The sequence below is a fragment of the Sesamum indicum genome, linkage group LG7 (assembly GCF_000512975.1).
Source record: "Sesamum indicum cultivar Zhongzhi No. 13 linkage group LG7, S_indicum_v1.0, whole genome shotgun sequence".
Lineage (NCBI taxonomy): Eukaryota > Viridiplantae > Streptophyta > Magnoliopsida > Lamiales > Pedaliaceae > Sesamum > Sesamum indicum.
Genome location: NC_026151.1, coordinates 4,351,820 through 4,365,154, shown reverse-complemented (window position 1 = coordinate 4,365,154; position 13,335 = coordinate 4,351,820). Strand labels below are relative to the sequence as shown.

Sequence of the window (13,335 nt, the reverse complement as noted above, 5' to 3'; positions counted from 1 at the left end):
GATCATCGTACCACTTGAATGAAAGCTAGCTGCCAGTATTGTTAACCACGTTATACATAAATATATATATATATAGTATTATAGGGTAAATTATAATTATATTTTTTTTTACATTTGGCATAATTAAAAATATCTCTTTATTGTTTAAAAAATTATAAATACCCCCTTCAAATAAAAAATAATTATGTAGCTTTTAAATGGTGAAGTAGACATTACTATTTTATCTTTACTGAATTTTTTAAAAAAATTAAAACTATATTTGAAAAAAAAAGATTAAAAATGGGTAAAATAAATAATTTATAGGAAATATTAGTTCATAAAAATATTTAAAAGAATTATAAATTATTTATTAATTATAATTTAGGAAAGTTGTATTTTTCGTCCCATAATTTAGGGTCTTTTCACTTTTAATCCCATTGATTACGAAATTCTCACATTTGGTTATGTAATTTTAAAAAAATAGTAGTTTTGATCCCATGGCAAATTTTCGTTAAATGTTAAATGAAAGAGACCACGTGGCTGGCAGGTGCTTGGGGCCAAAAGTATAAAAACTCTAACTGTCATGTGCTAACCATGTAGCTATTTTAATTTTTTGTTAAAATATATAACAAAAATGTGTCATGGGACAAAAAGTACTACTTTTTATATGTTATAGGACCAAAAGTGAAAATTTCATAACCAATTGGACCAAAAATAAGAAAGGCCTAAGTTACGGGACGAAAAATATCATTTTTCTTATAATTTAAAAGAATATTTTAATCAGTTCAACATAAAAATTGAATGAAAAATTAATGAATGCTAACATAATAGGCTCGTCATTAAATGAACGCTAAAATTAAAGGGTATATATAATTGTTGACTTAATGTCCTATGCATAGAATCCTTTGAAACAAAGAATTCTATTTTATTTGTATATTGACAAACAAATCTTGGACTCTTATTCTCTCACCATCCACTTGGCTACAATCCGTGAGACGAAACAGGAATTGCAACACAATGTTGCGATAGGAGATCTCGTGCCTCACGGAAGTGGTGTACTCCACGTACTTGGTTTACAATTTGGCTTAATGAAAATGACTTTTATATCCTTGATTATAAACTATTACATCTTATTTTACATATTTATCAACAATTCAGATTTAATACACAAATAGAGGCGGAGAGACGAGGAGAATAGGGGGACGTGGGGGGAGGCGCCAGAGATGGAAAGGAGGTGGATATGCAGGTGAGGGATGGGAAAAGATGGTGGCGGCGGTGGATTGATTTGAAAAACAAGATATTGGACATGGATTTAATTAAGATTTAATCTCAAGTGTAGATTACTAAGGATAAAATTTGAACGATTCATTTATATTCGATAAGATTCGATGTTTGTGAATAAAAATATATATAAAAAAAAGTGAAAAAAAATCACACGTGCAATACACCACTCATGTAAAGAAAGTATTTTGCATATTTTTTAAAAATTGAAGAAGACAAAATTGATATTCTTTTTATTTTTCACAAGGGGTAATTTATTTGCTTATATCATGTATTACAGGCAGGTAAGCAATTCACCCTTATTTAAACACGAAGGCAAGCATGGATCATAATCCTTATTCCATGGACACACTCATTAATCCTCTAATAAAGCTAGTTAAAATTGATTGGGTACTTAGGTTGTCTGTCTGGTAAAAAGATTCCAAAGTGCTTCTCAATCTCAGGGTCCTTCTGATTCTCATCAAACATTGCAAAAATGTATGTTTCTATAGCCCGTCCAGGCCTTTTAGGAGTCCCATCTCTCACACGTTGGATCAAATTCGTGTTGTATGTTCTAGCATTATCAATCGATGTCGAGTCTCCTCCCTCCGAAGGCCAACCACTCTCCGACACCACAATTTCCAGGGACGATCCGCCACTCTTCTCCAGTGCTGCATACATAGCATCCAAAATTGCATAGAAAAGATTTTGATATCGTACCCCACCAGCATCAACCCCATCAGCCGATGTGAAAAGAGCGTATTCAAGGCTGATCTGTGCTTTATTGTTAATATACGAAAAGTAAGGATATATGTTGACAAGTAAAGGAGCACCATTATTCACCAAAAAATCAATGATCCCGTTCAAATAGTCCCCAACTTCAGGCCTGAACGCCCCATCTGCTGGGGGGAAGTCGACTCCAAGAACTGCCGTATCAATGGCTGTTGAAACTTTTATCTGGTTTCCTATGCCTGCTGCAGAAATAGCATTCTGGACATTCTGCATGGCTGGGAGGATAAATTGTGCGTATTGAGAAGTGTCGCCTCTCAATGGACTGACTTCGTTCCCAACAGCAATGAACCTAAATCTAACATCCGGGTAGTTTCTTACATTGTTTTGAACCCAAGAATCTGCGTTGCCTTGGCTGGCAGCAACATTTTGAAGATCAGTGTTTGGAACACCTAGGATGACCTCAATGCTAGAACCTCGGAGAGCTTGGAGAGTTAACTGGTCGGGATCGTAAATTCTCATCCGGCGTATGTTGTTCTGGTTGTATAGAGCCACAACATCTGATTCGGAAGGCAGGTTAGTCCCAAGCCTCCCGTAGCAAACACCAGTCTGCGCAGCTGCATCAAAGATGAACAAAAGCTCATTTGCTTGTGAATTATTTTTCCAAGGGGATAATTATTCGATCTAGATCTTCTATCACACTTTCATTTCACATATTAGTGTCATGCCAATTAGTGATAGAGATATGCTTTTTTAAAATAAAAAAATAATTAAATTAGATTATAATTAAAGGATATCTTTTACCATAATTAATTGGCTTAATTGCAATATTCATCATGTGTCAGTTTTGCTTTCATAAAAACTTTATTTTTACAATTTAATTCACCAATAATTAATTTTATGAGGATTTTTTCATTGAAAATTTCAAATATACGCAAGTTTATACTGTCATTTGACATGCACGTGAGAAAACCTGATGAGATTTTAATATTTCAATCAAAAAAATCACAAACCGAGAAAATTGATAAACAATTAATTGATTAAAATGTCAAATTAACTTTTCACGACAAAATTGTCAAAATCCTACATATAGAGGACCCAAATTGTAATTAAACCTAAGTATTTACATACACTCTTTAGGCTGGGGCATGCTATAATTATGTTTTTATTTTGAAAAATTACAACATATTTAATATTACTCTCACTTTTTCCGAACCTATAGAAAAAAGTGACTTTAATAAAATAAGTTGGTATTCCGAAAATATCCCTCTACATGGAACAATTAGAAAATTATAAAAATGAAACAATTTAGCTTGAGCAGCAATTCGTGAGTGGGAGCTTAGTTTGTTATTGCATATTCAAGTCGTTAATTTGAATCAAATTTTGCAAATAAAATCACCCACTAGAAGAAATTAACATTATTGGCCGTTGTTAAAAATAAATAGTTATAGTAAATAGTCATGATCATGATACACATTGATTGTTAATAGTAGTTTTCGTCAGTGTAGCTAAAATATTTGTCTTGCCTCATAGTCATGGCAAAAATAGTTTTCATTGTAAATAATAAAAGTTTGTGCATTAGTCTTGTTTAGCCATAATTAATAATAATTTTTTTACCACAATTCTAATCAATAGTTAATAATAAATTTTCTTTCAGGACCCTTCGCCTGTTGTCCTAACATATTTCCTTTGTTTCATTATGAGCGTCCATGAGACGTCCTAACATATATATATATGACATGTGTAATGTAAAATGTAATATTTTGTAATGACTGTAGCATTTTGCCAAGGAAATAGCTTAATTTTTATTATATATTTAAAAACTTTTTTGTCGGGACCAGATTTGATCAAACCAAATCAATAATAGAGCAAGTGTATCACACTTACTATGTGATTGGTCACTTTTCTTAAACTGTACACCAATCATATGACAAGTATATATACTTGTCATATAATTGGTTTAGATTTAACGAAGTCGGACCGAGTTAAAATTTTCTATCTATTTGATCAATGAAGTTATAAATGAACTAACAGAAAATACTAAAGATATATAACAAAACAAAAGTAAAAAATCAAGGGTTTAATAATCCTCTACATTCTAAGAGAAAAGAGAAAGGTAACCTGTGAAATCGAGGCTGACCATTATGAGCACCCCCAACACGAACATGACATACATGAAATGATTTAAGGTAGTAGCCATTGGTAGGAAAAAAGACAAAGCTTATATTTAAACCTCTGCAGTGAAGCAAATTGTCTTCACAAAACTTCCTTTTTATAGAGGTTTTTTATCAGTGTGTGAAATGGGGTGTGGTTTGTAGAATTTTAGCTGACCACTGGCTGCTAAAATTTTTACCTGCCAAATTAATTTCTACGTGGAAACAAAGTACAGAGCCTACCAGCAAATTGGAGTTACGTCCATGAGATAATCTTCCGGACATACATTTGAAAAGTCATCCTAAGAATTCTTGGTCTCTTGCTTGTGGAAGACTTCTTGCAATAACTAACTTCACTAGCCGCCTTGTTCTAACCTTATGCATGCTTCCTGCAACGTATCAATCGGATTAAACGGGGATAATTACGATTTTTCATCCTAAAAAATAGTCACTTATGTGTTTTTATTTTTATTTATTTTTAAATGATTTGAGATTGCAGTTTTAATTTTCAAACTTTTTATTTTTTTTAGCATGTTTGGTCCTTTCTGTTAGTAAGCTATTAAAGTTGATGGAATTACGCACATGACACGTGCGACTAGTTTGGGGTGGGTGGGAGTCATTTCCCTTCCATTTTGTGGTCTTCTTTAAATTTTACCCAAAACAGGCCATTGATAATATTTTGTTAAAATGGTAAAAATAAGTGATTTGGGTCAGAGCTTGAAGAAGACCTGCATGCCCATGACGTCTGCGCAATTCTGTCAACTTTAACAGCTCACTAATAAAAATGACTAAAAATGCCCAAAAATAATAGTTTGAGAATCAAACGCGTAATCTCGGATTGCTTCAGGATAAAAAATACATAAGTGGCTATATTTGAAAACCAAAATTATAATTATCCTGAATAAACGTATATAATGCAGTGTACAACTACACCAATCATATTTTGTGAAGGCAAAGCTCACCAAGGACTCCGTGCATATCCAAATTTTACTCAATCGCCTCTCATTTCTTCTCTCGTTCTATAAATAGGAGCTTAAAAAAGTTAAAGGGATAGCTTTACACTTTGATTATTCACACAAATTCACTAATTTTCAACTCACTTATGCTCATTATTATGCAAAACTCCCCATTTTTATAATATCCATCCATTCTTCACACGACAAATCACTTATCCTACTGATTTTCACATATTTCGTAAGTATTCTTGCTTTAACATCCTATTAAGGCAGTTACTCGCTTATGGATTTGGGTATTAACTCTTATTTTTTGAGTTAATTATACAAAAATCTACATGATTATAGTGTTATTGAACTCTAATACGCATTAACTTAATACCACCTATGTTTGAGCATAAATATGATAAGTACGTGATCCGCAATAGATCATCTGATATTATATAGTGCTAATAGATTTCGGCACTTATCAATATAACAGAACATGTGTTTTAGCAAAATTGCACAACACCCCCTCGTAATATGGAAATAACCTAAAACACCCCTTATGTTAAATAAAAGTTCAAAAAACAATCCCTCTTTTTCCGTCAAACTCAACAAAGTTAATGGCGGAGGGGTCTAATTGAGCTATTTTCATATCACAAGGAATTTTTCGTATTTTCATTAACAAGTATATTTTATTTAGGCTGCGAATTAATCATATCTCTATGGATATGATAGATTGAGCTGTATATTAGTGGTACACGTTGTAAAGTTATTTATGTATATTTTTGTTAGGCCGACCTATATGAGCCCTCTAAGGAATTGCATTTTTCATGATATTAATGATTGTATGAGTCAAAGAATACATTTGTTGATGCAATTAACTAGTCAGCTCTAATAAAAGTGGAGGGACTTCAGTTGATTAATGTCATTAATTGCATTTCCCTCCCTTAATTTTTATTTCAATTTTGAAACTTCTAAATATTAATAATTGGCCAAAAACTCTTAATATTACAATTCAGAATGACAGAAGTATCAATGAATCTATACAAATTTATAACAACAGATTTTAAGTAATAAACTAAGATATATATAAAACAGAAATAGAATCAATGGCTTGACCCAAAGAGCCAGATCGGGAGAGAAAAGCTCACAACCACTAAGGCCGATAAGTTTTCATGGTTGCTCAGTACCAAACAACAATAACTAAAAAAACTTAAGCCACATAGAGTCACTTGAAAACCACAAAGATTTCCACACAGAAGATGGTTCATAAAGAACGTTTAATCGGAGAAGGAGAAGAAGAGTTTTCTCTTAGTTCAGTTCTACCAAGCCAAAAAGTATGGAGGGCCTTTATAGGGGTAGGAAATTGATTTCTAAGAGAGAGACATTGAAGACCGAGAGAGAGGGAGACAACGGATGAGAGAAAATAAGGAGGGGGAGAGAGAAGAAACTAGAGAGAAAATATCTAGAAGAAACAAACGGGGAGAATGAATTAGGATTAGAATTTTGGGATATAAAATAATGCAAATCGAGTTGGGCGAGTGGGTTGGATGAGTGGGTTGAATGTAGGGAGTGGGCTGAGCCAAAAAGTAAGCTGAGAGGTTGAGTGGGCTGAGGCATCCAAGTGAGAGGCGTGGCAACATTGGGCTTGGGCATACCAATAAGATTATGGGTCATATTTTCTTAACAGTAAGTGTATTATACTTGTTATGTGATTAGTCACTTTTTTTTTTAATTGTACACAAATCATATAGCAAGTTTTTGCAGCTATCATATGATTGGTTCAGATTTTCCCGAATCGGGTCTGGACTAAAATTTCCTCACCACCATTACGAGGCCTTGCCAAATTATCAAGTGTGGGCACTACCTTGTTACATAAATGCCAAGCCAACAGTGGAATCATAGGGGCAAATTCCATGGTTCAAAGTCGTAATATAAGCGATAATATCAATGGATATTATTTTACATCGACCGTGGTGTATTGGGATATTATGTTATTTAATGCTTAAATTTTTTTAAATATCTATATACAATGCGTAAAATTATAAAAATCATTAAACATCACAAATTACTACAGTAAAACCTCTATAAATTAATAACCTTGGGACCATTAAATTTTATTAATTTAGAGAGATACTAATTTATCGATAAATTAATATTTTATTAATTAAAAAAGAGACTTTTTAAATTCAGCAAATTTATTACATATGTATTGAAAATAAATGAATTCATATATGTTTTATGGATTATATTCATGGCTCAATCAATTCTTTGTAACTAATTAAATATATTCATGCATAATATCAATTCATTATATACAATTAACTATTATATTCATAGAAGCATGTTCACTTCATTGGAATTACTTAAATATATATGTTTACAATAATTCGTGGCACTTAAATAACTATTTTAGCCAATTAAATATATTCATGCATGATGAATGAAACATATACTATATAAATCTCAATATGAAAATAAAATAATTCATAACATCCAACCATGTCTTTTCATCTAAAAGGCATCGCAAAATCATCCATGAATGATCAAATGCATAAAGCATTACAGACTTCATATTTTAGCAAATTACCATAATATTTATAATTGTAATATTCATGAATTATTAATTTAGAGTTTTAATGGGACCTAATATTTATAAAGGAATTTTTCAAAAAATTATTATCTTATTATCTTATCGAATTTGATGATTTTTACAAAGGCCCAAGTCGGGACCGGAAGATTTTATTATTTTAGAGAGTTTATTAATTTATAAAAGTTTTACTGTATATAGTTACAAATCAGAAGTTTTAAAAACATCAAATATAAGATGACACTCCTCTCTACTAACGCATGATTGACTCATCTCTTCTTCTACTATTGTTCGTCAATTTTCATCTCTGATGGTGTACTTTGTATGAGATTAAAAAACAAAAAAAAAAAAAATAGTATGGTATGAACCCATGAAAAATCTCTCATAATTCTTGAATAGTTCAAAATTTTGAAAAAAAAAAAACAAAAAGTTAGGAAAAATAAGATAGCCCCTGTCGGATTCGTCATCCAACGGTTGAAAGTGATGCAACTGTCATAGAAGACTAAGAAAAATAAGTTGACGAGAAATAAATGTTAATTGCAATTGGCGGAAAGAATACTAGAGCAGAAGTGGACTTGAAAGTCCGGACATTTCAGGTCGCCGCGGCCATTGATGATGATGTGATCGGTGAACAGTAGTGGTCACAATACGAGCAGGAAAGAAATGCCAAAAACTCCACACTAGATTGAGATATTTTATGCGTATTACGTCTAATTTAATTGACGAAATTAAAATCTTTTGATGTCAAGAATTTCGAGCACATTGATATTAGTCCACTCAAGTCGTTTGTCTATTATAATAATACTTATTTATTAGTTGTATATGTTTAAATTGATAATTAGCATTTACTGATCGTTCATGATTAAAATTCGTAAAGTAATTATAATTAATTTCCTGAAAACATAAAATACTGAAATGTTTTACGATTAACATAAATATTAATTTGAAACTGTGTAACATAAAATACTGAAATGTTTAGGGATAATTCTATATGTAAACCCCCTGTGGTTTAAAAAACTACATTTAGTATTCCTAAAGTTTGCTTTCGTCTAACAATTATGTTCCCTCCATTGGTCAAATTAATTGTATTTGCTGATATTAACAAAACAATTTGAATGGAAATTGATATTTACTTTGGATTGACTTATTAACTTATTGTAAGTCAAACAATTTTTTCAAGACTAAATTATCCTTATAACATCGAAGATATACTTCTTCATGCATTAACGCGTGAAGACGTATGAGGGTAATTTGGTCAAAAAAAATATTTATTTGACATCCAATAAGTCAATAATAACTCAATTGAAGGTAAATATAATTTTTTTTATTTTTTTATTAATATTAACAAATTCGGTGTAATTTTGACTAATGGGTGACTTATTTATTAGAGGAAGCAACTTCATGTATGCTAGATGTAATTTGCTAAACTACAGAAAATTTACATGTAATTAAACCAAACTTTAGAGAAGGGGAGTGTAATTATCCCTTTAATTTATTAAGGATTAATAGACCACATTTATAATAAGTTGGTGGTATAGATAATTTGAAGCCCCTATTTTCGATCAAGTAATAGTTTTTGTTAACTAGTCGTTATGGCACGTCATTTCTACATGCATATAAAATATTTTCATAAGTATAAATAAGAGTAAGATATATAAATCAGTATATTACAAAAGAAAGAAAGAAAATACAATAATTTATCAATTAATGTAAATTTAAAAAATTTAAATTAATTAGTTATTTTATTATGAAGGGCATTTTTTACTTTATAAAAAATTGATGTGACGGTCTTATTAATTGTCGTTTCTGAACATGGAGGGACTTTTCTTTATTAGTGTCAAGATTCACATTTAGTTTGAATTTAAGGCAATAAACAACTCAATATTAATCACGTCTTATATTATTCAGACCACACAAGTTAATAGTTATATGTTACATATACCCTCAATTTAACGATATATGTCATTTTTTCTTCTTTTAATATAGAAAGATTCTTATTCAGATATTTAATCAAATCCAACTAATCATATAATAAATATAATATACTTATCATGTGATTTTTCACTCTTACTAAATAATATATCATATAATAAATGCATTTTTTGTATAATTATTTCACATCTCAGGACAAAAAATTTCTCTTTAATATATTTATTCTATTTATTAAAGTTGAACCCTCTAAAGAGCTTAAAAATCTTATAGAAAAAGATTTGTTGAAGTTATCTTTTTCTTTTTAAAAGTTTATAAGATTCTAAAAATCTTTTTTGAGATTTTATAATTTTTTAAGAAAAAAAAATACCGAACTATTTTTTATAACAAACTCTTAAATATCTAATAAAATATTTTGAAAAGCTTATAAACCCAAATAAGCACCATTAATTTTGAACAAAAATAGAGGGATTGGTACCTTGAAAGCTCATATTGAAAGGGTAAAGTACAACAACTCTCCTAAGATTTTCCAATAACCTCATAATTTTTACGATTTTCTAACGACTAACTCAATTAATTATTCTCTATTATTCTACGTTAGATTTTCATTCATTGCTTCTGATAAACTTACCAAAATACCTTTGTGGACTATGAATTACAAGTTTATTTATTTTTTATGTAGTAACTGAACAATTTTTCAAATTTTTTCATCTACTCGTCCGATATTTTTTATAAAATTTGATATTTTTTTATAAAAAATACAGTAAAAGCAAAGTTTATAATTCGAAACCTCTATCCAGAAATTATAAAATTTCATCAAATTTAAAAAATATTAATAACTTTTCAAATAATAAAGAAAATATTAATAATTATACCAAGGTTGAGCAGCTTGTAACTTATCCTATAAATAGCGATAGAATTCCATTCCACCAATAGTTTAGTTTAATATATCGTTTGCAATCTTTACGTCTCAGTCAAACTACACAAGTCCTTATTCAGACAAAGAGGCAATTGTGGACTACTAATGTCCTTATTATGTAGATAAACTTGTTCATCATGTAATCCAACTAGTTAAAATTGATCGGATACTTAGCTCGTCTGTCCGGAGAAAATATCCCAAAATGCTTCTCATATTCAGGGTTCTTCTGATTCTCATCAAACATTGCGAAAATATACGTTTCTATAGCCCGTCCAGGCCTCTTAGGCGTCCCATTTTTCACACGTTGAATCAAATTCGTGTTGTACGTTCTAGCATTATCAATGGAAGTCGAGTCTCCTCCGGCAGATGGCCAACCACTCTCTGACACCACAATTTCCAGGGACGATCCGCCACTCTTCTCTAGTGCTGCATACATTGCATCCAAGATCGCGTAGAAAAGATTTTGATACCGTATCCCCCCAGGCACAACGACCCCGTCAGACGTAAAAAGAGCGTATTGGAGACTGATCTGTGCTTTATTGCTAATATAAGAAAAGTAAGGATATATGTTGACGAGTAGAGGGGCACGATTGTTCACTAAGAAACGAATGATCCCATTGAGATATTGTGCAACTTTGGGCCTGAAGACCCCATCTGCCGGAGGATACGCGTTTCCAAGAACACCTGTCTCGACGGCAGTGGAGACTTTGATTTGGTTCCCCAGGCCAGCTGCAGAAATAGCATTCTGAATGTTTTGCAGGGCCGGGAGAACAAATTGGACATACTGAGAAGTGTCTCCCCTCAACGGGCTGACTTCGTTTCCTACAGCGATGTACCTAAACCTGACATTCGGGTAATTTCTTACGTTGTTTTGGACCCAAGTGTTGGCGTTGGCTTGGCTGGCAGCAACGTTTTGGAGATCGGTGTTTGGGACACCTAGCATTAGCTCAATGTTGGAGCCTCTGAGAGCTTGGAGAGTCGGCTGGTGGGGATCGTAGATTCTCATCCGTCGTATATTGTTCTGGTTGTATAGAGCCACAACATCTGACGAAGAAGGCAGATTATTCCCAAGTCTTCCGTAGCAAACGCCTGTCTGAGCAACTGCATCATAAGTGAACATATAGAATTCTTGGTAAGGTGTTTTGGTTATAATCCAACATCTCTCTTTCTCCAACTTGGAGTGGGTAAAAACTCTTCTGTCACACATTCATATCATACACTATGTTAAATTCATATTATATTGTATGCGATTCAAATTTTAAACTAAATTTATATTTTTTAATATAAAAAAAAATACGTGTTTATCTCTTTTATTACTGTGACACAAAAGTATGATAAAAAAATATATGTTATTCACTAGACCCTTCTACCCATAAATGTGTGATTGGTTTGCAAATATAAGTGAACGACGTAATTTTTATCTATACTAATATAAAAAATAAAATAAAAAAGTTATTTCTCACTCATAACTTGCAGTTTGTGATTTTACGACACAAAATTTTGAAATACCAATTATACTATTAAATATTTACACCGATATAGTAAGTTATATTTATTTCAAATGTTCTACATATTTTAACCACCCTATACAATCATAAATTGATTTTTATTTTAGAATATGTATCACATTTATCATATTATAAACGTGCAAGTATTTCTTGCTACGATGGCTAATTTACAATATCGCACATAAATGTAAGACTTTGTGACGACTTGTGTATTTTGTCAAGTAAATTATGGCTTAATTTCGATTACATATTTGATTAATCAAGTAAATGAATTAACTATAAGAGAAATATAAATGCATTCTTCTACTTGTATACTAATTAATTAATATAGAAGTAGCTTAATTAACAATGATTAAATATATTATTAAATTGTCAAGTAATAAATAATTTCAAACGGCACATAGAACCCATCTTTATTTAGAGTTTTGCCCACGAAGTTCGTAATCATTATATTTATAGGGTGTCTCGTTAAATTTATTTGAAACATCTTATAAGCTCCTATATCTTATAAAATATTTTAAAATTTTAATATATTAAATTTTATTTTAAATGTAAACTCTCAAAGTGCTCGAATATATTATAAAGCTTTTTATATAGTAATCATGATCCAAAAAAACCATCAAACTATTAGAAACTTTTAATCATATAAAATAGATATTTTTGCTTTAGGAAGAAAAACGTAAGTTATGTAAAGTGTGAAAACAAAATAGAATAAAATTGTGAGAATGTTGAGATATTAAAGGGATTAAAAGATCTTACATAAAAAAAAAAAAAAAATGGGTTTAACTTTTTCTTAAAAAGACCTTATAAAATCATAATCATCTTATTCAAAAATCTTATAAATCTTATAAATATTTACCAGACAAGTTTATCGAACTTAGGGTGAATTACAAAAGGCTCTGTTGAGATTTACCATAATTACAAATATCTTTCGTTGTTTAAAAAAATTATAAATATTTTTTAAAATTAACAATCGTCTAATAAATATCTCTGACGATGGGTTGTGATCACAAGAGGGGTATTTGTTATACGGCCATTAATTTCGAAAGAAATTTGCTATTTTCAAATAATAATAAAATATTTATAATTATAATAAATTTTAGAAAAATTTATTGTAATTTAAAAAGTTTATAACATAATCCTAACACTCTCTTAGTGGCCTTTAAGGGAAAAGAGATAGGAAGCAGACCTGCGAAGTCGAGGCTGACCATTATGAGCAGCCCCAAGATGAACATTACATACATGAAATGATGCGAGGCAGTAGCCATATATAGTAAAAGCTAAGATTTAAGCCTCTGCAGTGATGCAATTGTCTTCACAAAGCTTCCTT

At 30.9% G+C, this 13,335-nt stretch overlaps 2 protein-coding genes across 2 annotated transcripts; both read right to left on the bottom strand.

Moving 5' to 3' along the window:
- LOC105166206 (glucan endo-1,3-beta-glucosidase, acidic-like) lies at positions 1,456–4,247 on the bottom strand. Its single transcript, XM_011085473.2, has 2 exons — positions 4,090–4,247; positions 1,456–2,585 (listed from the first exon to the last, which is right to left on the bottom strand). Exons 1-2 carry the CDS (start codon positions 4,166–4,168, stop codon positions 1,633–1,635), a joined length of 1,032 nt encoding a protein of 343 aa, XP_011083775.1. The 5' UTR covers positions 4,169–4,247; the 3' UTR covers positions 1,456–1,632.
- LOC105166205 (glucan endo-1,3-beta-glucosidase, acidic-like) lies at positions 10,475–13,335 on the bottom strand. The gene is made up of 2 exons (XM_011085472.2): positions 13,195–13,335; positions 10,475–11,598 (listed from the first exon to the last, which is right to left on the bottom strand). The coding sequence occupies exons 1-2, from the start codon at positions 13,271–13,273 to the stop codon at positions 10,646–10,648; spliced, it is 1,032 nt and encodes a 343-aa protein (XP_011083774.1). The 5' UTR covers positions 13,274–13,335; the 3' UTR covers positions 10,475–10,645.